We start from the raw sequence: 26465 nt of genomic DNA on the forward strand, positions 1-26465 counted from the left end.
TAACACTGTTCTAACACTGTTCAAAAATTTCTAACGCTGTTCTAACTGTTCTAACACTGTTCTAACTCTGTTCTAACATTCTAACGCTGTTCTAACTGTTCTAACACTGTTCTAACACTGTTCTAACACTGTTCTAACACTGTCCTAACACTGTTCTAACACTGTTCTTATGCTGTTCTAACACTGTTCTAACACTGTTCTAACTCTGTTCTAACACCGTTCTAACTGTTCTAACACTGTTCTAACTCTGTTCTAACATTCTAGCGCTGTTCTAACTGTTCTAACACTGTTCTAACACTGTTCTAACACTGTTCTAACACTGTCCTAACACTGTTCTAACACTGTTCTGATGCTGTTCTAACACTGTTCTAACGCTGTTCTAACGCTGTTCTAACACCGTTCTAACTGTTCTAACACTGTTCTAACACTGTTCTAACATTCTAACGCTGTTCTAACGCTGTTCTAACACTGTTCTAACACTGTTCTAATGCTGTTCTAACTGTTCTAACACTGTTCTAACGCTGTTCTAACGCTGTTATAACACTGTTCTAACACTGTTCTAACTCTGTTCTAACATTCTAACGCTGTTCTAACTGTTCTAACACTGTTCTAACACTGTTCTAACACTGTTCTAACACTGTTCTAACGCTGTTCTAGTACTGTTCTAATGCTGTTCTAACTGTTCTAACACTGTTCTAACTCTGTTCTAAATCTGTTCTAACACTGTTCTAACTCTGTTCTAACTCTGTTCTAAATCTGTTCTAACACTGTTCTAACTCTGTTCTAACTCTGTTCTAACACTGTTCTAACTCTGTTCTAACACTGTTCTAACACTGTTCTAACACTGTTCTAACACTGTTCTAACTCTGTTCTAACACTGTTCTAACTCTGTTCTAACACTGTTCTAACACTGTTCTAACTCTGTTCTAACACTGTTCTAACACTGTTCTAACTCTGTTCTAACACTGTTCTAACACTGTTCTAACTCTGTTCTAACACTGTTCTAACTCTGTTCTAACACTGTTCTAACACTGTTCTAACACTGTTCTAACACTGTTCTAACACTGTTGTAACTCTGTTGTAACTCTGTTCTAACTCTGTTCTAACACTGTTCTAACACTGTTCTAACACTGTTCTAACTCTGTTCTAACACTGTTCTAACACTGTTCTAACACTGTTCTAACTCTGTTCTAACACTGTTCTAACGCTGTTCTAACGCTGTTCTAACTGTTCTAACGCTGTTCTAACACTGTTCTAACGCTGTTATAACGCTGTTCTAACACTGTTCTAACACTGTTCTAACACTGTTCTAACGCTGTTATAACGCTGTTCTAACACCGTTCTAACTGTTCTAACACTGTTCTAACACTGTTCTAACACTGTTCTAACACTGTTCTAACACTGTTCTAACACTGTTCTAACTGTTCTAACACTGTTCTAACTCTGTTCTAACGCTGTTATAACACTGTTCTAACACTGTTCTAACTCTGTTCTAACATTCTAACGCTGTTCTAACACTGTTCTAACACTGTTCTAACACTGTTCTAACACTGTTCTAACTGTTCTAACACTGTTCTAACTGTTCTAACACTGTTCTAACACTGTTCTAACACTGTTCTAACACTGTTCTAACGCTGTTCTAACACTGTTCTAATGCTGTTCTAACTGTTCTAACTCTGTTCTAACTCTGTTCTAAATCTGTTCTAACACTGTTCTAACTCTGTTCTAACACTGTTCTAACACTGTTCTAACACTGTTCTAACACTGTTCTAACTCTGTTCTAACACTGTTCTAACTGTTCTAACACTGTTCTAACACTGTTCTAACTCTGTTCTAACTCTGTTCTAACACTGTTCTCACTCTGTTCTAACACTGTTCTAACTCTGTTCTAACACTGTTCTCACTCTGTTCTAACACTGTTCTAACACTGTTCTAACACTGTTCTAACTCTGTTCTAACACTGTTCTCACTCTGTTCTAACACTGTTCTAACTCTGTTCTAACACTGTTCTAACACTGTTCTAACTGTTCTAACACTGTTCTCACTCTGTTCTTTTCTCTTCGTTGTCGTTGTTGTCGGTGGTTCTCTTTCAGGTTCTCACACGGTTCTTTTCTCTTCGTTGTCGTTGTTGTCGGTGGTTCTCTTTCAGGTTCTCACACTGTTCTTTTCTCTTCGTTGTCGTTGTTGTCGGTGGTTCTCTTTCAGGTTCTCACACTGTTCTTTTCTCTTCGTTGTCGTCGTTGTCGGTGGTTCTCTTTCAGGTTCTCACACTGTTTTTTTCTCGTCGTTGTCGTTGCTGTCGGTGGTTCTCTTTCAGGTTCTCACACTGTTCTTTTCTCTTCGTTGTCGTCATTGTCGGTGGTTCTCTTTCAGGTTCTCACACTGTTCTTTTCTCTTCGTTGTCGTCGTTGTCGGTGGTTCTCTTTCAGGTTCTCACACTGTTCTTTTCTCGTCGTTGTCGTTGTTGTCGGTGGTTCTCTTTCAGGTTCTCACACTGTTCTTTTCTCGTCGTTGTCGTAGCTGTCGGTGGTTCTCTTTCAGGTTCTCACACTGTTCTTTTCTCTTCGTTGTCGTTGTTGTCGGTGGTTCTCTTTCAGGTTCTCACACTGTTCTTTTCTCTTCGTTGTCGTTGTTGTCGGTGGTTCTCTTTCAGGTTCTCACACTGTTCTTTTCTTTTCGTTGTCGTTGCTGATGGTGGTTCTCTTTCAGGTTCTCACACTGTTCTTTTCTCTTCGTTGTCGTTGCTGTCGGTGGTTCTCTTTCAGGTTCTCACACTGTTCTTTTCTCTTCGTTGTCGTTGTTGTCGGTGGTTCTCTTTCAGGTTCTCACACTGTTCTTTTCTCTTCGTTGTCGTTGTTGTCGGTGGTTCTCTTTCAGGTTCTCACACTGTTCTTTTCTCTTCGTTGTCGTTGCTGTCGGTGGTTCTCTTTCAGGTTCTCACACTGTTCTTTTCTCTTCGTTGTCGTTGTTGTCGGTGGTTCTCTTTCAGGTTCTCACACTGTTCTTTTCTCTTCGTTGTCGTTGTTGTCGGTGGTTCTCTTTCAGGTTCTCACACTGTTCTTTTCTCTTCGTTGTCGTCGTTGTCGGTGGTTCTCTTTCAGGTTCTCACACTGTTCTTTTCTCGTCGTTGTCGTTGCTGTCGGTGGTTCTCTTTCAGGTTCTCACACTGTTCTTTTCTCTTCGTTGTCGTCATTGTCGGTGGTTCTCTTTCAGGTTCTCACACTGTTCTTTTCTCTTCGTTGTCGTCATTGTCGGTGGTTCTCTTTCAGGTTCTCACACTGTTCTTTTCTCTTCGTTGTCGTTGTTGTCGGTGGTTCTCTTTCAGGTTCTCACACTGTTCTTTTCTCGTCGTTGTCGTAGCTGTCGGTGGTTCTCTTTCAGGTTCTCACACTGTTCTTTTCTCTTCGTTGTCGTTGTTGTCGGTGGTTCTCTTTCAGGTTCTCACACTGTTCTTTTCTCTTCGTTGTCGTTGTTGTCGGTGGTTCTCTTTCAGGTTCTCACACTGTTCTTTTCTTTTCGTTGTCGTTGCTGATGGTGGTTCTCTTTCAGGTTCTCACACTGTTCTTTTCTCTTCGTTGTCGTTGCTGTCGGTGGTTCTCTTTCAGGTTCTCACACTGTTCTTTTCTCTTCGTTGTCGTTGTTGTCGGTGGTTCTCTTTCAGGTTCTCACACTGTTCTTTTCTCTTCGTTGTCGTTGTTGTCGGTGGTTCTCTTTCAGGTTCTCACACTGTTCTTTTCTCTTCGTTGTCGTTGCTGTCGGTGGTTCTCTTTCAGGTTCTCACACTGTTCTTTTCTCTTCGTTGTCGTTGTTGTCGGTGGTTCTCTTTCAGGTTCTCACACGGTTCTTTTCTCTTCGTTGTCGTTGTTGTCGGTGGTTCTCTTTCAGGTTCTCACACTGTTCTTTTCTCTTCGTTGTCGTTGTTGTCGGTGGTTCTCTTTCAGGTTCTCACACGGTTCTTTTCTCTTCGTTGTCGTTGTTGTCGGTGGTTCTCTTTCAGGTTCTCACACTGTTCTTTTCTCTTCGTTGTCGTTGCTGTCGGTGGTTCTCTTTCAGGTTCTCACACTGTTCTTTTCTCTTCGTTGTCGTTGTTGTCGGTGGTTCTCTTTCAGGTTCTCACACTGTTCTTTTCTCTTCGTTGTCGTTGCTGTCGGTGGTTCTCTTTCAGGTTCTCACACTGTTCTTTTCTCTTCGTTGTCGTTGTTGTCGGTGGTTCTCTTTCAGGTTCTCACACTGTTCTTTTCTCGTCGTTGTCGTGTTGTCGGTGGTTCTCTTTCAGGTTCTCACACTGTTCTTTTCTCTTCGTTGTCGTTGTTGTCGGTGGTTCTCTTTCAGGTTCTCACACTGTTCTTTTCTCTTCGTTGTCGTTGCTGTCGGTGGTTCTCTTTCAGGTTCTCACACTGTTCTTTTCTCTTCGTTGTCGTTGTTGTCGGTGGTTCTCTTTCAGGTTCTCACACTGTTCTTTTCTCTTCGTTGTCGTTGCTGTCGGTGGTTCTCTTTCAGGTTCTCACACTGTTCTTTTCTCTTCGTTGTCGTTGTTGTCGGTGGTTCTCTTTCAGGTTCTCACACTGTTCTTTTCTCGTCGTTGTCGTGTTGTCGGTGGTTCTCTTTCAGGTTCTCACACTGTTCTTTTCTCTTCGTTGTCGTTGTTGTCGGTGGTTCTCTTTCAGGTTCTCACACTGTTCTTTTCTCTTCGTTGTCGTTGTTGTCGGTGGTTCTCTTTCAGGTTCTCACACTGTTCTTTTCTCTTCGTTGTCGTTGTTGTCGGTGGTTCTCTTTCAGGTTCTCACACTGTTCTTTTCTCTTCGTTGTCGTTGCTGTCGGTGGTTCTCTTTCAGGTTCTCACACTGTTCTTTTCTCTTCGTTGTCGTTGTTGTCGGTGGTTCTCTTTCAGGTTCTCACACGGTTCTTTTCTCTTCGTTGTCGTTGTTGTCGGTGGTTCTCTTTCAGGTTCTCACACTGTTCTTTTCTCTTCGTTGTCGTTGTTGTCGGTGGTTCTCTTTCAGGTTCTCACACGGTTCTTTTCTCTTCGTTGTCGTTGTTGTCGGTGGTTCTCTTTCAGGTTCTCACACTGTTCTTTTCTCTTCGTTGTCGTTGCTGTCGGTGGTTCTCTTTCAGGTTCTCACACTGTTCTTTTCTCTTCGTTGTCGTTGTTGTCGGTGGTTCTCTTTCAGGTTCTCACACTGTTCTTTTCTCTTCGTTGTCGTTGCTGTCGGTGGTTCTCTTTCAGGTTCTCACACTGTTCTTTTCTCTTCGTTGTCGTTGTTGTCGGTGGTTCTCTTTCAGGTTCTCACACTGTTCTTTTCTCGTCGTTGTCGTGTTGTCGGTGGTTCTCTTTCAGGTTCTCACACTGTTCTTTTCTCTTCGTTGTCGTTGTTGTCGGTGGTTCTCTTTCAGGTTCTCACACTGTTCTTTTCTCTTCGTTGTCGTTGTTGTCGGTGGTTCTCTTTCAGGTTCTCACACTGTTCTTTTCTCTTCGTTGTCGTTGCTGTCGGTGGTTCTCTTTCAGGTTCTCACACTGTTCTTTTCTCTTCGTTGTCGTTGTTGTCGGTGGTTCTCTTTCAGGTTCTCACACTGTTCTTTTCTCTTCGTTGTCGTTGCTGTCGGTGGTTCTCTTTCAGGTTCTCACACTGTTCTTTTCTCTTCGTTGTCGTTGTTGTCGGTGGTTCTCTTTCAGGTTCTCACACTGTTCTTTTCTCGTCGTTGTCGTGTTGTCGGTGGTTCTCTTTCAGGTTCTCACACTGTTCTTTTCTCTTCGTTGTCGTTGTTGTCGGTGGTTCTCTTTCAGGTTCTCACACTGTTCTTTTCTCTTCGTTGTCGTTGTTGTCGGTGGTTCTCTTTCAGGTTCTCACACGTGTTCTCCGTTCTAGGGTTTGGTGATCGAGAGAATCGGTCGGAAGCCTCTGCTGATCTTTGGTTTCTCTGCGATGGCCGTGTTCTTCAGTCTTCTCACCGTCTTCCTCAACTTCCAGGTCAGTTTGTTCCACAGATGTTTGAGGAGCACTGACCTCAACGTTGACCTCTCTGACCAGTATCTGACCTTTGACCCTGCTGATCAAACCCTGAAGGACTGGCCTCGTTGTACTGTATGTGACGGCTTCATGTACTTTCAGGACGCTGTGTCGTGGATGCCCTACCTCAGCTACGCCTGCATCCTGGCTGTGATCGCCTCCTTCTGCTCAGGCCCAGGTACTGCACTCTGACCCCACAAACACTCACTCCTGACCTTTGACCTGTCCAGAACACAGAGAACATCTGTGGAACAAACACTCACTCCTGACCCTCGACCTGTCCAGAACACAAAGAACATCTGTGGAACAAACACTCACTCCTGACCCTCGACCTGTCCAGAACACAAAGAACATCTGTGGAACAAACACTCACTCCTAAACCCGAGCTAAATCTGAGTTAAACTGGAGCTAAATTTCAGGTAAGCCTGAGCTAAACCTGAGATAAACCTGAGATAAACCTGAGCTAAACCTGAGATAAACCTGAGATAAACTGGAGATAAATCTGAGCTAAACCTGGGATTAACCATTAACCAACATTTTCCGACTTTATTCTAGTAGAACCTGGATATTTTTAGTTTGGAAAGTTCCTGATTCTCCAGGACTAAACCAGGACTAAACCAGGACTAAACTAGGACCAAACCAGGACTAAACCAGGACTAAACTAGGACCAAACCAGGACTAAACCAGGACTAAACTAGGACCAAACCAGGACTAAACCAGGACTAAACCAGGACTAAACCAGGACTAAACCAGGACCGAACCAGGACCGAACCAGGAATAAACCAGGAATAAACCAGGACTAAACCAGGACTAAACCAGGACTAAACCAGGACTAAACCAGGACCAAACTAGACCAAACTAGGACTAAACAAGTACTAAACCAGAAATAAACCAGGACCAAACCAGGACTAAACCAGGACTAAACCAGGACCAAACCAGGACTAAACCAGGTCTAAACCAGGACTAAACCAGGACTAAACCAGGACCAAACCAGGACTAAACAAGTACTGAACCAGGACTAAACCAGGACCAAACCAGGACCAAACCAGGACTAAACCAGGACTAAACCAGGACTAAACCAGGACTAAACCAGGACTAAACTAGGACCAAACCAGGACTAAACCAGGACTAAACTAGGACCAAACCAGGACTAAACCAGGACTAAACTAGGACCAAACCAGGACTAAACCAGGACTAAAGTAGGACCAAACCAGGACTAAACCAGGACCAAACCAGGACTAAACCAGGACTAAACCAGGACTAAACCAGGACTAAACTAGGACCAAACCAGGACTAAACAAGTACTAAACCAGGACTAAACAAGGAATAAACCAGGACTAAACCTGGACTAAACCAGGACTAAACAGGTCTAAACCAGGACTAAACCAGGACTAAACCAGGACCAAACCAGGACTAAAGCAGGACTAAACCAGGACTAAAGAGGACTAAACCAGGACTAAACCAGGACTAAAAAGGGTCAAAACCAGGACTAAACCAGGACTAAACAGGTCCAAACCAGGACTAAACCAGGACTAAACCAGGTCTAAACCAGGTCTAAACAGGTCCAAACCAGGACTAAACAGGACTATACCAGGACTAAACCAGGACTAAACCAGGACTAAAAAGGTTTAAACCTGGACTAAAACAGGACTAAACAGGTCTAAACCAGGAATAAACCAGGACTAAACCAGGACTATACCAGGACTATACCAGGACTAAACCAGGACTAAACCAGGACTAAACCAGGACTAGTCGTGGTCCGTATCCTCGGACTCAGATAAAACGGAGCAGGTGAAACCGACTTCTCTCGCGAGGGAGATATTTTTAGCTCAAACTAAAACGTAAAAGCCTCTGACGTTATCACAGTCTGAAGAGGGAAGTCCTGTAGACCTGGTTTAGTCCTGTTTAGTCCTGATTTAGTCCTGGTTTAGACCTGGTTTGGACCTGGTTTAGACTTGGTTTAGACCTGGTTTAGTCCTGTTTAGTCCTGATTTAGTCCTGGTTTAGACCTGGTTTAGACCTGGTTTAGACCTGGTTTAGACCTTGTTTAGACCTGGTTTAGTCCTGTTTAGTCCTGGTTTAGACCTGATTTGGACCTGGTTTAATCCTGGTGTAGTCCCGGTTTAGAGAGAGGGAGAGAGAGAGAGAGAGGGGGAGAGAGAGAGAGGGGGAGAGAGGGGGAGAGAGGGAGAGAGGGGGAGAGAGAGGGGGGAGAGAGGAGGGAGAGAGGGGGGGAGATGTTCATGACTTTATGATGAAATGGGTCTGTTTGAGTTTCAGGAGAAAACGCTTCAGTGCTGAAAATAAATATGTGTGATTATTATGTATCACATGATCACTCGCTCCGCTCCTCTCTCTCTCCTCCTTCTCCTCTCTCGACTCTCTCTCCTCTCTCTCTCCTCCTTCTCCTTCCCTCTCGACTCTCTCTCCTCTCTCTCTCCTCCTTCTCCTTCTCTCTCGACTCTCTCTCCTCTCTCTCTCCTCCTTCTCCTTCTCTCTCGACTCTCTCTCCTCTCTCTCTCCTCCTTCTCCTTCCCTCTCGACTCTCTCTCCTCTCTCTCTCCTCCTTCTCCTTCTCTCTCGACTCTCTCTCCTCTCTCTCTCCTCCTTCTCCTTCCCTCTCGACTCTCTCTCCTCTCTCTCTCCTCCTTCTCCTTCTCTCTCGACTCTCTCTCCTCTCTCTCTCCTCCTTCTCCTTCTCTCTCGACTCTCTCTCCTCTCTCTCTCCTCCCTTCTCCTTCTCTTTCACCAGCTGGATCCTTGTTCTTTGTGACCTACCTTTCTTCTGTTCTGACCTCATTCTATCAGTCTAACACTTTAGTGTCCTCTGAAGGTTTATGAACGATCCTCTGTAGACCACATGTTTCTCTGACCTCTTTAATGTCCTCTGAAGGTTTATGAACGATCCTCTGTAGACCACATGTTTCTCTGACCTCTTTAATGTCCTCTGAAGGTTTATGAACGATCCTCTGTAGACCACATGTTTCTCTGACCTCTTTAGTGTCCTCTGAAGTCTTCTTCAGTTTCACAGAAAAACATTAAAGCTTTTTAACGTAAAATAATGATCTCTCGTTTTCGCTTGTCTCCTTGCGTCCTCTGTAGGAGTGTCCTTTCTAACCTCTTGTTTTCTCTCGTCTCCTTGCATCCTCTGTAGGAGTGTCCTTTCTAACCTCTTGTTTTCTCTCGTCTCCTTGCGTCCTCTTTTGGAGTGTAGTTTCCTAATCTCTCGTTTTCTCTCGTCTCCTTGCGTCCTCTGTCGGAGTGTCCTTTCTAACCTCTTGTTTTCTCTTGTCTCCTTGCGTCCTCTCTTGGAGTGTCCTTTCTAACCTCTTGTTTTCTCTCGTCTCCTTGCGTCCTCTGTAGGAGTGTCCTCTCTACCCTCTCATTTTCTCTCGTCTCTTTGCGTCCTCTGTCGGAGTTTAATTTCCTAACCTCTCGTTTTCTCTTGTCTCCTTGCATTCTCTGTAGGTGTGTCGTTTCCTAACCTCTCGTTTTCTCTCGTCTCCTTGTGTCCTCTGTCGGAGTGTTCTTTCCAACCTCTTGTTTTCTCTTGTCTCCTTGCATCCTCTGTAGGAGTGTCCTCTCTAACCTCTCGTTTTCTCTCGTCTCCTTGCATCCTCTGTCAGAGTGTCCTCTCTAACCTCTTGTTTTCTCTCGTCTCCTTGCATCCTCTGTCAGAGTGTCCTCTCTAACCTCTTGTTTTCTCTCGTCTCCTTGCATCCTCTGTCAGAGTGTCCTCTCTAACCTCTTGTTTTCTCTCGTCTCCTTGCATCCTCTGTCAGAGTGTCCTCTCTAACCTCTTGTTTTCTCTCGTCTCCTTGCATCCTCTGTCAGAGTGTCCTCTCTAACCTCTTGTTTTCTCTTGTCTCCTTGCTCCCTCTGTCAGAGTGTCCTCTCTAACCTCTTGTTTTCTCTCGTCTCCTTGCATCCTCTGTAGGAGTGTCCTCTCTAACCTGTTGTTTTCTCTCATCTCCTTGCGTCCTCTGTCAGAGTGTCCTCTCTAACCTCTTGTTTTCTCTCGTCTCCTTGCATCCTCTGTCAGAGTGTCCTCTCTAACCTCTTGTTTTCTCTTGTCTCCTTGCTCCCTCTGTCAGAGTGTCCTCTCTAACCTCTTGTTTTCTCTCGTCTCCTTGCATCCTCTGTAGGAGTGTCCTCTCTAACCTGTTGTTTTCTCTCATCTCCTTGCGTCCTCTGTATGAGTGTCCTCTCTTACCTCTCGTGTCTCTGCCGATCTCGTCTTCAGGTGGAATCCCGTTCATTTTGACCGGAGAGCTATTCGAGCAGTCTTACCGTCCTGCGGCCTTCATGATCGCCGGGATAGTGAACTGGCTTTCTAACTTCGCAGTGGGACTTCTCTTCCCCTTCATCCAGGTGAGTCCACCACCAGAACCAAAGAAGAACCACCAGAACCAAAGAAGAACCACCAAGAACCAAAGAAGAACCAAAGAAGAACCACCAAGAACCAACGAAGAACCACCAAGAACCAAAGAAGAACCACCAAGAAGAACCAGCAAGAACCAAAAAAGAACCACCAAGAACCAACAAAGAACCACCAAGAACCAAAGAAGAACCACCAAGAACCAAAGAAGAACCACCAAGAAGAACCACCAAGAACCAAATAAGAACCATCAAGAACCAGACTCAAGAAAACTCAAAGCTCAAAGATCCTCGTGATTGGATGTTTTCAGTTGTTTGTTTCTTTGTCAGTGGCTGTGCTAAGCCCCTCCCCCTCCTGCTGTTAGTCCTGCTTCTGTTGCCGTGGTGCAGTTCACCAGTGACGTCTGAGTGTCTTTGAGGGTCTCCACACGTTCCTCTGAGTCAGACTGATCCAATCATGAACAGAGGCCAATGTTCTGAAACGTGAATCAGGTTTAGTGTCATTTTACAGAACATAAAGCTGGATTCTTCTCTTTCTTCTCCTCTTGGTTTTTGTTCAAAGAAGTTGTTCTAATCCTGGATCAGCTCCAGCCTCTGAACCTCCTGAGTCCTGCAGCTTCAGCCTCTGAACCTCCTGAGTCCTGCAGCTTCAGCCTCTGAACCTCCTGAGTCCTGCAGCTCCAGCCTCTGAACCTCCTGAGTCCTGCAGCTTCAGCCTCTGAACCTCCTGAGTCCTGCAGCTCCAGCCTCTGAACCTCCTGAGTCCTGCAGCTCCAGCCTCTGAACCTCCTGAGTCCTGCAGCTTCAGCCTCTGAACCTCCTGAGTCCTGCAGCTCCAGCCTCTGAACCTCCTGAGTCCTGCAGCTCCAGCCTCTGAACCTCCTGAGTCCTGCAGCTTCAGCCTCTGAACCTCCTGAGTCCTGCAGCTCCAGCCTCTGAACCTCCTGAGTCCTGCAGCTTCAGCCTCTGAACCTCCTGAGTCCTGCAGCTTCAGCCTCTGAACCTCCTGAGTCCTGCAGCTTCAGCCTCTGAACCTCCTGAGTCCTGCAGCTTCAGCCTCTGAACCTCCTGAGTCCTGCAGCTTCAGCCTCTGAACCTCCTGAGTCCTGCAGCTTCAGCCTCTGAACCTCCTGAGTCCTGCAGCTTCAGCCTCTGAACCTCCTGAGTCCTGCAGCTTCAGCCTCTGAACCTCCTGAGTCCTGCAGCTTCAGCCTCTGAACCTCCTGAGTCCTGCAGCTTCAGCCTCTGAACCTCCTGAGTCCTGCAGCTTCAGCCTCTGAACCTCCTGAGTCCTGCAGCTTCAGCCTCTGAACCTCCTGATCAGGATCAAACACACTAAACATGACACAAGAACAAGAGAAGGGGGGAGAGAGGGGGGAGGGAGGGGGGAGGGAGAGAGGGAGAGAGGGAGGGAGAGGGAGGGGGGGAGAAGGAGGGGGGAGGGAGAGAGGGAGAGAGGGAGGGAGGGAGGGAGAGAGGGGGAGGGAGAGAGAGAGGGGGAGAGGGAGAGAGGGAGGGGGGAGGGAGGGAGGGAGAGGGGAGGGAGAGAGGGAGGGGGGAGGGAGGGAGAGAGGGAGGGGGGAGGGAGAGAGAGGGGGGAGGGAGGGAGAGGGGGGGAGAGGGAGAGGGAGGGGGGAGAAGGAGGGGGGAGGGAGAAAGGGAGAGAGGGAGGGAGGGAGGGAGAGAGGGGGAGGGAGAGAGAGAGGGGGAGAGGGAGAGAGGGAGGGGGGAGGGAGGGAGGGAGAGGGGAGGGAGAGAGGGAGGGGGGAGGGAGGGAGAGAGGGAGGGGGGAGGGAGAGAGAGGGGGGAGGGAGGGAGAGGGGGGGAGAGGGAGAGGGGGGAGAGAGAGAGAGGGAGGGAGGGAGGGAGAGAGGGAGAGGGGGAGAGAGAGAGAGAGGGAGGGAGGGAGGGAGAGAGGGAGGGAGTGAGGGAGAAGGAGGGAGAGAGGGAGGGAGGGAGGGAGGGAGGGAGGGAGAGGGAGGGAGGGAGAGAGGGAGGGAGGGAGAGAGGGAGGGAGAAGGAGGGAGAGAGGGAGAGAGAGAGAGAGAGAGAGGGAGGGAGGGAGGGAGAGAGGGAGGGAGGGAGGGAGAGAGGGAGGGAGGGAGAGAGGGAGGGAGAAGGAGGGAGAGAGGGAGGGAGGGAGGGAGGGAGAGAGGGAGGGAGAAGGAGGGAGAGAGGGAGGGAGGGAGGGAGGGAGGGAGGGAGGGAGGGAGAGGGAGGGAGGGAGGGAGGGAGAGAGAGGGAGGAGGGAGGGAGGGAGGGAGAGAGAGAGAGAGGGAGGGAGGGAGAAGGAGGGAGAGAGAGAGAGGGAGGGAGGGAGGGAGGGAGAGAGAGGGAGGGAGGGAGATGTATTTAATTCACTTAAAGCTGTCCTCTGTAGATCTGTCCTCTAGGGCTGTCTTTTCTAGATCTGTCCTCTGTAGGTCTGTCCTCTGTTGATCTGTCCTCTGTAGGTCTGTCCTCTGTAGATCTGTCCTCTGTAGGTCTGTCCTCTGTAGGTCTGTCCTCTGTAGATCTGTCCTCTGTAGGTCTGTCCTCTGTAGGTCTGTCCTCTGTAGGTCTGTCCTCTGTACAGTGTTGGGAAAGTTCACTTTCTACATGAACTAGTTCAGTTCATAGTTCATTATTAAAAATTTTGAACTAAGTTCACAGCTCCAAAAATGAACTATTTCAGTTCTTTTTTTAAAAATTATGCAATAATTGTTCTAAATTATTTCCACAGCCCAAATACAACCACAGGCAGCAATTATTTTATTAGTTTATTGCTGAAAATAATTGTCAGATTTCATCTTCATATCCAAGTTTGAATCCTTACCCAGTATTTACATTCGCACTGAAGGGACAGACTTCCCCATGTGTTGCTGTCCATTCAGCACCACACATATTCAACCCCTCACATTCTCAAAAACATGAGGGAAAACTTGCTGGGCAAAGTTTGCACAGAAATGTTAGATTGTTCCATCCTCACCTACCTCATCATCAAACTCACGTAACTGCTCATAGAAGGGCGACTCCTGCTGCTCTGTTGACTTCACGTTGCGGTCGCGTCAATGCTGCTTTTTGTTTTGATGCACATGTGCAGCGCGGTGCGACACGTGAAATCTCTGTCTCCGCATCTATGGCCTCTACAACTGGAGCTCTCACACTTGCCAGACACAGGCTCTTTTTGGGCAACTTAACGGTGTGTTTCGCCCGGAAGTCTCTAGAAATCTGACACTTTATTGAATGAAAATAAAAAGAACAAATTTGCCGTTCACAGACACCAGAATGAACGCGTTCATATTATCGTTCTTCAGCAGTAAAACCGTTCGTTCAGTTCACGTTCACCAAAATTATGAACGCGTTCATGAACTTTCGTTCAATGAACGCGTTCAGGCACAACACTGCCTCTGTAGGTCTGTCCCCTGTAGAGCTCTCCTCAGTAGGTCTGTCCTCTGTAGATCTGTCCTCTGTAGGTCTGTCCTCTGTAGAGCTGTCCTCTGTAGATCTGTCCTCTCTAGGTCTGTCCTCTCTAGGTCTGTCCTCTGTAGGTCTGTCCTCTGTAAGTCTGTCCTCTATAGATCTCTCCTCTGTAGATTCATCCTCTGTAGATCTGTCCTCTGTAGATCCGTCTCTGTAGATCCGTCCTCTGTAGGTCTGTCCTAAAGAGACAAACGGTGATTAAAGCGGGATTACTTTCGAAGTGAAGATTCTTCCTCATGTTTTTAAAAGAAGCATCACCAAAGACACATGAGGTCCACTAGGAAATAAACAAAAAACACACAAAAGATACACAAAAGATACACAAAAGATACACAGAAATACAGGAGGGGGAGTGGCACGCAGTAATTCAGTTTATTTATTAAATGTAATAAATCGGTGTAATCCCTCATTCGTCCAGGAGTGTTCCATTGTAGAAAAAGGTTCAGTTGTATCATCTCGACTCTCATCCAAGAGTCATTGTCGGCCTGAATTCGCTTATTGACAATGACTCTTGGATGAGAGTCGAGACGTTTAGTTTTTTCTAAACTGAGTCCAGATGAAACAACTGAACCTTTTACTACAATAAATGCAATGTTCCGTCTGAACCTTAAAGGGGAGATGTTCAGACGGGTTCAGGCTCTTCTCGTCCCTCGTGTTAAAGTTGGGTTCGGTTTAACGAAGCTCGTTTGTGTTCACGCCGCGCTGGAGGTTGGATCCACTCAAAGGATAAAAACCCCAGGCAAAAAAGAAGAAACTGTCCAATTTGTTCCTCCGCAGTGTGAAAAACGTGGGATGACTTCAACATTCTCCGGATGCAAGTGTGTTTGATGAACCGGACTGTTATAGAAAATAGTCCCGTTCGCTGCAGAGATTAGACCCGAGCGCAGCGCGGAACACGGCGGGAAACTTAAGACTCACGCCACAGGAATGTCACCGGTCGATATTTAATTGTCGCACTTTCTATAAATATCCTCCGCTTTTGCTTTTCCCGACTTGATTATTTCCTCTCCGGTTCAGACGTTAAAACGCTCCTCAAACTGGCAACGTTCCAGGTTTAGCTTCTTACTGGTCAGGATTTTAGAATCACTTTTTACAGAGAAAAACAAGCAGCGACATAATGATTATGATGATGATAATGATAATGATGATAATGATGATAATGATGATAATGATGATAATGATGATAATGATGATGATAATGATAATGATGATAATGATGATAATGATGATAATGATGATAATGATGATGATAATGATGATAATGATGATAATGATGATAATGATGATAATGATGATGATGATGATGATGATGATAATGATGATGATAATGATAATGATGATAATGATGATAATGATGATAATGATGATAATGATGATAATGATGATAATGATGATAATGATGATGATAATGATAATAATGATGTTGAGAATGATGATATGATAACGATGATAATGATGATAATGGTGATGAATATGATGATGATGATAATGATAATGATGATGATGATGATGATGATAATGATAATGATGATGATTAATGATGATAATGATGATGATAATGATGATGATAATGATGATGATGATAATGATGATAATGATAATGATGATGATAATGATGATGATGATGATAATGATGATAATGATAATGTGATGAGAATGATGAGAATGATGATGTTGATGATGATAAGGATAATGACGTAATTATTATTATTATTATAAGGCATCCAATCATAATGATCACAATCAAAACACTGATAATACCAAGTATTGTGGTGAAAGCAGAAGCAACAGGCAGACCATGAGTTATCAGCACTATCTGAGAAAAAATTTAGACTAGCTAGAGCTTTAGCATCTCTGCCACCAGGGGCAGTATTGTCAGGAATAAAAGTGACACTTGATGACCAGTACGCAAGGTCCGGAAAGATTGCAAAGGGGCTCAGATTAGATTTAGCTTGAACAAGTCAATCGTGTTTGAATTACCACTGTGGGCCTGCTTGTTTTAGGGGAAGACTTAGCATTGGTTGGCGGCCCTTGATGCCGGGGTGAGGAGAATTGACAACCTGTAAGCAGGCGAACAAGCCTGAAAAGATGTCGATGCCGCTCGGGTAGGCTTTGAGTACCTGCAAATGGAGACTGGTAGTCGAAAGTGAATGGGAAGTAATAAATTAATAAGGAAAGAAGGTTACATTTTCAGACTTCCTATAAGTGATCTGTTCTTCTGTATCTACCTCTGTATCTTCCTGCGTTGCACCAATGAAATTTCCCCATGTGGGACAATAAAGGAATATCTTATCTTATCTTATCTTAAATGCGGTAAAGGTAGATTGAAACCATGATGGAAAGAACAGAAACTGAGCTGGGTGGTCTAGGAAGTGAAGGTCCCCTGAATTATGTGTGGAACCTGGTAGCTGAGGATGGAAGAACTGGGGTCGATGAACGTTCCACCTCGGTAATAAATGTTCTGAATGTATTTGTTGATAGCGTCAGTGAATACAGGGTCATCGGACTGGACGGCCATGAACATGAATGGCTCAAAAGGAAGGCAGCAATCCCGATGGTATCAATCTAAAATAAGGCCGCCAAAGACATGTAAACTCACAGATGAACTGGTCAAGCTGGGGGGGACAACCCCCAAACTGGCTGATAGAACGGCCTATCAAAGACTGGATGAGAATGACAACGCTTTGGAGTGATGAACAGAAGACGTTAGGGTCGGGAGATGGGAGATTAGGGGCTTGTCCCTAGGGGATGATCTGCATGGTAAAATTGGGACGACTAAGCAGCTGTTTGGAGCATGAGGAGATTGAGGTTCCTGAGATGAGAGCTCCGGTTTAACTTCGGGTTGGTACCTTGGAACTCCCAGAACATGCCCGAAGAGGAAAGGACCGGCATCCCGGTGCCCGAAGAGGAAAGGACCGGCATCCCGGTGCCCGAAGAGGAAAGACCCTGCATCCCGGTGCCCGAAGAGGGAAGACCCGGCATCCCGGTGCCCGAAGGGGGAAGACCCGGCATCCTGGTGTCCAAAGAGGTGGCATCCCGGTGCCTGAAGAGGGAAGCGGCTGCAAGAGGGAAGAGGCTGCAAGATGGAAGAGGCTGCAAGGGGAAGAGGCTGCAAGATGGAAGAGAAAAGAGGCGGCATGAGGGAAGAGAAAAGAGGCGGCATGAGGGAAGAGGTGGCATCCCGGTGCCCGAAGAGGGACGAGGCGGCATGGGGGTGCCCAAGGAGGGAAGAGGTGGCATCCTGGTGCCTGAAGAGGGAAGAGGCGGCATCCCGGTGCCCGAATGCGGCTCTGGGGAATTAATGGATTAGGAGATGCCAGCTGAGCTGATATGAGCAAATCCGGGATGACAGTCCATCCACGACTTAAAAATAGAGGATGAAAAATAGGTATGATGGAAGTAGCTTAGGTGGCATGAGTTTGCTTGGCGAAGCAAGCATGAGTCAGGTCCCCTGTCCTAAGACCCTCCTTCTCGGCAAGGAAAAACTACAAAACCTCTTTGGGAAAATGTTGAAACCTTGAGGAGTTCCACGGTGAAGGGGGGTATCCGACTCTCTCGGAGGGACGGACAGGCAGACATGCTTCAAATAGCAGCTGCACTGGAGTTGGGACCACTCAGGAGTAGAACTAGTGCTTCGAGATAGTAGAACATTTCAACTGGAGTTGAAGGGCTATCTGGGGCCGAAAGAAGTCGGGACGCGGCCTGCAAGAAGCTGACCTGGGATTTAATTGGTTCGGCGGGACATGAAAGCGTGAGGCTGAAAGTATTCTGGTGCGGAGACCGGTGGGTGGACGCAGCCCTTCTGGGTTAGAGCGAGAGGGCAATCCAGTGCTTGAGGAGGCTGTGGTGGATGAGGAGGAGTCTGTAGTGGACGATGAGGCTTGAAGGGAAGTGGAACATAGGGTGGAACCTGGCAACATGGTATCGGTGCCCGAGGAGGAAACGTTGGAACCTGGTAAAGACTGAAACCGAAGATAAAAGCTGGAACCTAACAACTCTCAGCCAGAAGACAAAATGCAATAACAGGATGAAAATGCTGGAACTTGGCAACATGTTGCCCGAGGACAAAAACACTGGAATTGAAGCTAGAAGCTGGCAACTTTGAGTCAGAGGACAAAATGCGGTAACCGAGAAGGCAGGGTAATTTATAATTATTTTATAAAGTATTCATGTACGTTGTATCTATCTTTATTTCGAGCGATGCCAGCTTCTTTCAGGACAATGATTGGATGCTGGAGTGGTGAGCAAATACGTGAATGAATTACTTGAAAGAGGTGATCCAAGGCTTGAGTGATGGGCAGCTCGGTGCGGGAGGAAGGAGACGACGGAGGAGGAAGGAGACAACATGGAGGAATACTTTACCTGGAGGAGCCGCTGCAGCCCGCGAAAGTGGGCGGGGCAGAGCCCGCTCAGCAGTGGAACAAAAGCGAACGGCAAACCGCGCGAGCCAAAGAGAAGTCCAAACAAGGAGGGCGCAGGGCGATTCCAACACCGGACCACAGAGGCGATCCGAGGCGGGACGCCGGTCCGCCGACAGGAGCCCTGCCGCAAGTGAGAGCCACGCCTGCGAGAACAGCCGAATGATGGAACCGATCCGGTCCAATGCCAGTGGAGGATGGCCCGGTATGGCTCGCCCGTGCTGGGCGAGGCCCGGGCCCGGCCAATACATTGGAAGGAACGAGGTCGAGCCAATCCATAGAAAGGCAAGGAACAGTGTGCACTCGAGCGAGGGCTCCCGCCGCCATGGAGCGTGTGCACGACGTCATGAACACAGGTGTATGTGATCTGGATGATTAAATACTGTAGCCGCAGGAAGGGGCGTGGTCCTGCTCCCGAACTTAAGATAAACTTATCTTCATAATGTGAAGGTTTCAATCTCCTCCACAGATCAGGGTCCCCTCAGAGTGGTTCACCATCAGGTCATGACATAAGCAGAGAAAGTGATATCGCCCCCTGGTGGAGCACACACGTTTAAAAGATATTAATATTCCCTTTAAACAGTGCCTCTTTATCCTTATCTCTGCTTGATCAACAGCTGTGAACCTTTCTAAATTTACTGATGGATTTATATGGGACGTTAGTTTTACAGCTTGGGCTTGTTCAGGGCGAATAGTGGGTGTCATTTCATCCCATTTATCTCTATAGGAGGAAATCCTCAGAGCTGAGAGAAGCTGGGAGTGAGGGCTCTACTGCGCTGTGACAGTTTGTTACCATGGATACTGCGTGTTACTTTAGTTGACTTCTGTTAGATGTGAATAGTATCTGGTTTGGGCCTCACACAGAGCTGCTGATAGGACAGTAGCAGCTTTTCCTGCTTTTAGAGATTATTCTGTGTGGGAGGGGCCAAAGGGTCTTTATTGTGTTCTAACTCTTTGTTTATGTGAGTGCAGTTCTTGGTTGTACCAGGGGGAGGCGCTTTGGCCTAATGACCTTCTGTTTTAACGGCGCTGCAACATCAAGGGCAGACTTCAGAGAATTCATGGTCAAGTGGACAAATTGGTCACTTCCCCTGGACTAAAGCTGGATCACATGACATGTCACTGCACCTGTCACTGCTCCTGTCACTGCACCGGTCACTTCCCCTGGACTAAAGCTGTTCTCAGCAGGATCACATGACATGTCACTGCACCTGTCACTGCTCCTGTCACTGCACCGGTCACTGCACCGGTCACTTCCCCTGGACTAAAGCTGTTCTCAGCAGGATCACATGACATGTCACTGAATATTGGCTCTATTATTTCTTTAAATTTTGAGATAGATTTTTCAGATATTGTCCTTTTCATTATAACTTTATTTTGTGGGACTGGATGATCTTTAAGAATAAACTGAAAGGTATTTATGAAATGATCTGACAATATAGGGTTTTGAGGGAGGACAATGAGGTCACTAATCTCTGTTCCATACGTTAGGACAAGATCCAGAGTGTTCTTGTGAGTGTGAGTCGCTTTATTTACATTCTGAGTGAAACCAATGCTGTCTAACAAGGCGCTGAAGGCATTACTGAGAGAGTCATTACTCACGTTCATGTGGATATTAAAGTCTCCAGCTATAACTATTTTATCCCAGGCTAGCACTAAGTTTGATATAAAGTCAGAAAACTCTGTTAAAAACTCTGAATAGGGACCAGGAGGTCGGTAGATAACTATCAACAAAACTTCTTTTTTGTCCTTCTTCTCTCTCTGACCTGCTGTTCCTCTGTTCTTCCTGCAGGAGGAGCTGCAGTCCTTTGCATTCCTCGTCTTCGTGCTGGTCTGCGTCTTCGGCTCGGTCTTCCTGTTCTTCGTTCTTCCTGAGACCAAAAACCGGACGTTTGTGGACATCAGCCAGAGCTTCGCAAGGATCAACGGGCTTCTGCTTCCACCAGCGCCGCAGGAGCTGGTGCTGGTGCTGAACGCCACGACGCAGAGCAACGGGAAACAGGGCAGGGAGCCTGGAGCCATGGAGAGCTCCTTCTGAACATCTCCAACTCCTCCAGTTCAGTTCAAAAACACTTTATTTATCCACCTTCAGAAGACACGCGGAGAAGTTCAAACGCTGCTGATTAAAAAAAGGGACTAGACCGAGAAGAGGCGGACGTAAACACATGAACAATGTTTCGTTCAGGGTAATGTGTGTTTTGGTGCTAAAAACAATTACCCTCACAGCATCTTTATATACCACCAGTCTCAAAACCAAACATCTACAACCTCGTTTCCTCTGGTTCTGCTCGGTTCTGAAGTGTCTCAGTCTTACGTCTCTGGCCCTTGTCTTAGATCCAAAGTGGCTCCTGAGAGGTTCTCGCTCCCAAAGCGTCTGGCTCTTGGGCTCCAGGGACTTTAGCTCAGGGGGAGGAGCTCCACAGCACAGCCAGATGATTGGACCAGAGAGAACGCAGACTCAGGCCAAAACAAGAGGCAAAAAGCAGTGAAACAAAAAATAATGATTTGTTTGGATTTAGGATGCAAATGTGGTGTTTTTATGTTGTCTTTCCCTTCAGCATCATCTCGACTGACCAGGAGGTGTTTGGAGGGGGAGGTGTTTGGAGGGGGAGGTGTTTAGAGGAGGAGGTGTTTGGAGGAGGAGGTTTGGGGTGTTTGTTTGTTGTGCAAATCCACGAGTCACTAGATTATGAAACAGCAAAGGAACGAGCGAGTCCTAATGCAGATGGTGTGAACCCTGAACATCTCCAGTCTCTGCAGGAGGAGGTGTTTGGAGGAGGAGGTCTCTGCAGGAGGAGGTGTTTGGAGGAGGAGGTCTCTGCAGGAGGAGGTGTTTGGAGGAGGAGGTCTCTGCAGGAGGAGGTGTTTGGAGGAGGAGGTCTCTGCAGGAGGAGGTGTTTGGAGGAGGAGGTCTCTGCAGGAGGAGGTGTTTGGAGGAGGAGGTCTCTGCAGGAGGAGGTGTTTGGAGGAGGGGGTCTCTGCAGGAGGAGGTGTTTGGAGGAGGAGGTCTCTGCAGGAGGAGGTGTTTGGAGGAGGAGGTCTCTGCAGGAGGAGGTGTTTGGAGGAGGAGGTCTCTACAGGAGGAGGTGTTTGGAGGAGGAGGTCTCTGCAGGAGGAGGTGTTTGGAGGAGGAGGTCTCTGCAGGAGGAGGTGTTTGGAGGAGGAGGTCTCTGCAGGAGGAGGTGTTTGGAGGAGGAGGTCTCTGCAGGAGGAGGTGTTTGGAGGAGGAGGTCTCTGCAGGAGGAGGTGTTTGGAGGAGGAGGTCTCTGCAGGAGGAGGTGTTTGGAGGAGGAGGTCTCTGCAGGAGGAGGTGTTTGGAGGAGGAGGTCTCTGCAGGAGGAGGTGTTTGGAGGAGGAGGTCTCTGCAGGAGGAGGTGTTTGGAGGAGGAGGTCTCTGCAGGAGGAGGTGTTTGGAGGAGGAGGTCTCTGCAGGAGGAGGTGTTTGGAGGAGGAGGTCTCTGCAGGAGGAGGTGTTTGGAGGAGGAGGTCTCTGCAGGAGGAGGTGTTTGGAGGAGGAGGTCTCTGCAGGAGGAGGTGTTTGGAGGAGGAGGTCTCTGCAGGAGGAGGTGTTTGGAGGAGGAGGTCTCTGCAGGAGGCCTCGGATCAGAGCAGGAAAAGCAGCTCTTGGCACATTATTATTACAGCTTATTATTGTGAATACTTAATACCACAGCCCAAGGGATGAAAAAGGATTTAAAATGTGAGAAGAAACGTCTTTATTTAGCAGCGTCTGAAAACATGACAAGGACCTGAGGAGAAATCAGGCCTGGTTCAGATAATAAGAGAATAAACCAAACCAAAGAGAGAACAGAACAATGACAGCCACAAATCCAAATCAGAAACATCCAGCAAAACGATAGAAACTAAAGCACATTTAAACCCAAAGACTTGTCCCACTGCCCACCGTCCGTCAAAATTGTCCACTTTCAAATTGAGTTCGAATGAGATTTTTTTTGCAAATTTGTAAAAGTCAAAGGATTCCTTCAACTCATCAAATCTTTTCATGTGATTCTCTTTTACATCTGGTGAAAAACCTTTAGACCTTTTGTCCTCCAGACCTTGAGTCTCAGGTCAGTTCTATTTGGTACAAAACCTTTGGTCATAAAACTTTACCAGTTTAAGTTTGTAACATCTGTGTTTAGTTTGTTCTGATCAGCTCCTTCCATGTTGTAAGAACTGATTTGAGCCAGGGATTCTTCACTTCCTCCTCATGACTCAAGCGTCTGTCATCTGCAGTAAGAACTGTACAGGAACCTCAGGCACCACATTACTCTCAGTATAAGACCTGTACAGGAACCTCCGGCACCACATGACTCTCAGTATAAGACCTGTACAGGAACCTGAGGCACTACATTACTCTCAGTATAAGACCTGTACAGGAACCTTAGGCACCACATGACTCTCAGTATAAGACCTGTACAGGAACCTTAGGCACCACATGACTCTCAGTATAAGACCTGTACAGGAACCCCCGGCACCACATGACTCTCAGTATAAGACCTGTACAGGAACCCCCGGCACCACATGACTCTCAGTATAAGACCTGTACAGGAACCTTAGGCACCACATGACTCTCAGTATAAGACCTGTACAGGAACCCCCGGCACCACATGACTCTCAGTATAAGACCTGTACAGGAACCCCCGGCACCACATTACTCTCAGTATAAGACCTGTACAGGAACCTTAGGCACCACATGACTCTCAGTATAAGACCTGTACAGGAACCCCCGGCACCACATGACTCTCAGTATAAGACCTGTACAGGAACCCCCGGCACCACATGACTCTCAGTATAAGACCTGTACAGGAACCTTAGGCACCACATGACTCTCAGTATAAGACCTGTACAGGAACCCCCGGCACCACATGACTCTCAGTATAAGACCTGTACAGGAACCCCCGGCACCACATGACTCTCAGTATAAGACCTGTACAGGAACCTCAGGCACCACATGACTCTCAGTATAAGACCTGTACAGGAACCTCAGGCACCACATGACTCTCAGTATAAGACCTGTACAGGAACCCCCGGCACCACATGACTCTCAGTATAAGACCTGTACAGGAACCCCCGGCACCACATTACTCTCAGTATAAGACCTGTACAGGAACCTCAGGCACCACATGACTCTCAGTATAAGACCTGTACAGGAACCTCAAGCACCACATGACTCTCAGTATAAGACCTGTACAGGAACCTCAGGCACCACATTACTCTATATAAGACCAGTACAGGAACCTCAGGCACCACATTACTCTCAGTATTAGGCCTGTACAGGAACCTCAGGCACCACATGACTCTCAGTATAAGACCTGTACAGGAACCCCCGGCACCACATTACTCTCAGTATAAGGCCTGTACAGGAACCTCAGGCACCACATGACTCTCAGTATAAGACCTGTACAGGAACCTCAGGCACCACATTACTCTCAGTATAAGACCTGTACAGGAACCTTAGGCACCACATGACTCTCAGTATAAGACCTGTACAGGAACCCCCGGCACCACATGACTCTCAGTATAAGACCTGTACAGGAACCCCCGGCACCACATGACTCTCAGTATAAGACCTGTACAGGAACCCCCGGCACCACATGACTCTCAGTATAAGACCTGTACAGGAACCTTAGGCACCACATGACTCTCAGTATAAGACCTGTACAGGAACCCCCGGCACCACATGACTCTCAGTATAAGACCTGTACAGGAACCCCCGGCACCACATGACTCTCAGTATAAGACCTGTACAGGAACCTTAGGCACCACATGACTCTCAGTATAAGACCTGTACAGGAACCCCCGGCACCACATGACTCTCAGTATAAGACCTGTACAGGAACCCCCGGCACCACATGACTCTCAGTATAAGACCTGTACAGGAACCTTAGGCACCACATGACTCTCAGTATAAGACCTGTACAGGAACCCCCGGCACCACATGACTCTCAGTATAAGACCTGTACAGGAACCCCCGGCACCACATGACTCTCAGTATAAGACCTGTACAGGAACCTCAGGCACCACATGACTCTCAGTATAAGACCTGTACAGGAACCTCAGGCACCACATGACTCTCAGTATAAGACCTGTACAGGAACCCCCGGCACCACATGACTCTCAGTATAAGACCTGTACAGGAACCCCCGGCACCACATGACTCTCAGTATAAGACCTGTACAGGAACCTTAGGCACCACATGACTCTCAGTATAAGACCTGTACAGGAACCCCCGGCACCACATTACTCTCAGTATAAGACCTGTACAGGAACCCCCGGCACCACATGACTCTCAGTATAAGACCTGTACAGGAACCCCCGGCACCACATGACTCTCAGTATAAGACCTGTACAGGAACCTCAGGCACCACATGACTCTCAGTATAAGGCCATTGAGCTTCACACCAGCAACGCTTTGATTATTTTTCACCAGAATTGTTGATAGGTCTCTATGATGTATCACACTTGCCTATCTAAGGTTTTCTAAAGGTCAGAGGGGGGCGCCAAAATGAGATCTGAACAGCTAAACCAGCCGTCATTTTACATGTTTGTTATATTTCAGTGGTTTATTTTAATGGCAATTATTTACATTTGATTTGTATCCAGACATTGGTCCAATTGTTTTGGAGAAAGTGCATCACAGTAGGTTTGTTCAAATACATTAGAACATCATCTGCAGCAGTAACATTGACTGTAACTCTGTGAATTATTTTTAATCGTCTAATAAATTGGGCCAATTGTTCCAAATACAAAGTAAACAGGAGGAGAGACCAGGCACAGCCCTGTCTGACCCCTCTGTCCAGAGTCTGGTGACCATTGTTATAATTCTTGATGTTGGACCATTGTAAAGAGCCTCAATATATTTTACCATTTGAAATTTGTTCACCAGTTTCTTAAAGACAGTTTGTTGTATTTTTGTTTCCGTTTATGAAAAATGTAAAATAACATTTGTATAAAATATATATTTGTGAATCACATTTTTGTTTACTGTTGATTATGAAAACTAACTGTATTTTTCCAGTTTCTTGTGATATCTGATTCATTATTTTGGTTAATTCGTTAAAATCTGTGTTTCATTCATTTGATATTCTGTAATAGTTTTTATTAACATGAATTATTATGATTTTCTCTACATTTTGTCAGTAATAAAGTTTAAATCGGTGTTATTACTGCAGAGTGAAGGCTCTTCATGTCACACTTAGGTTTAAATACTCTCCTGTTTGCAGCTCTAACTCTTAGAGTTTAACATCTGTCTCTAAAGTCTAAAGTTTCCTTAAGATCAGAGGAAACTCGGGACGTTCTAGAGTGAGGCCCTGGACGCTCGGAGTCAGAGCCACTGCAGCTGCTCAAAAACAAACTACAAATAATAAAATAAAGGTGGGGATTAAGAGGATTAAAGTGTGACGAGGCTCCTGATAAAAAACTCAGATTAAGGGATTAAAATAATGTTCTAAAAAAGCAACAAAAGCCTTAAAAAACAGGACCTGGTTTAGAAATCCACTTTTATATCAAAGACTTCAGATTGTATCATTCATTCACTCGGTGATGATAAAAGTGTTGTAGACACAGCTGCCCTGGGTCGGACTGACAGAAGCGAGGCAGCCAATCTGCACCTGATCTGTGTCAGGCAGAGGTGGGTCCTGGCCACAATGAGAGTGTGCACTAGCGCCCCCTGTGGCACCTGGTCTTCCAGTGTGTCCCACCCAAGAACTAACCAGGCCCCAGTTTAGACCTGGTTTAGTCCTGGTTTAGTCCCAGTTTAGACCTGGTTTAGTCCTGGTTTAGTCCTAGTTTAGACCTAGTTTAGCCCTGGTTTAGTCCTGGTTTAGACCTAGTTTAGACCTGGTTTAGACCTGGTTTAGACCTGGTTTAGACCTGGTTTAGACCTGGTTTAGCCCTGGTTTAGACCTAGTTTAGTCCTGGTTTAGACCTGGTTTGGACTTGGTTTAGCCCTGGTTTAGTCCTGGTTTGGTACTGGTTTAGACCTGGTTTAGACCTGGTTTGGATCTGGTTTAGTCCTGGTTTAGACCTGGTTTAGTCCTGGTTTAGTCCTGGTTTAGTCCTGGTTTCGACCTGGTTTAGTCCTGGTTTAGACCTGGTTTAGTCCTGGTTTAGTCCTGGTTTAGACCTGGTTTAGTCCTGGTTTAGACCTGGTTTAGTCCTGGTTTTGACCCGGTTTAGTCCTGATTTAGCCCAGATG

The 26465-nt window shown here is 46.7% G+C and overlaps 1 protein-coding gene across 1 annotated transcript in view; it reads left to right on the top strand.

Annotated features, from left to right (window-relative positions):
- slc2a9l2 (solute carrier family 2 member 9, like 2) overlaps nucleotides 1-20431 on the top strand; it is a 76628-nt gene extending 56197 nt beyond the window's left edge. The window contains exons 9-12 of the mRNA XM_072459509.1: nucleotides 5868-5969; nucleotides 6111-6186; nucleotides 10252-10379; nucleotides 20058-20431. Coding sequence (XP_072315610.1) covers nucleotides 5868-5969; nucleotides 6111-6186; nucleotides 10252-10379; nucleotides 20058-20303 — 552 coding nt within the window. The 3' untranslated portion in view covers nucleotides 20304-20431. The remainder of the gene's footprint in view (nucleotides 1-5867; nucleotides 5970-6110; nucleotides 6187-10251; nucleotides 10380-20057) is intronic.
- Nucleotides 20432-26465: the final 6034 nt, after the last annotated feature.

Source organism: Eucyclogobius newberryi, unplaced genomic scaffold (assembly GCF_026437365.1).
Source record: "Eucyclogobius newberryi isolate DKJ021-1_F unplaced genomic scaffold, fEucNew1.0.hap1 SCAF_23, whole genome shotgun sequence".
Classification (NCBI taxonomy): Eukaryota; Metazoa; Chordata; class Actinopteri; order Gobiiformes; family Gobiidae; genus Eucyclogobius; species Eucyclogobius newberryi.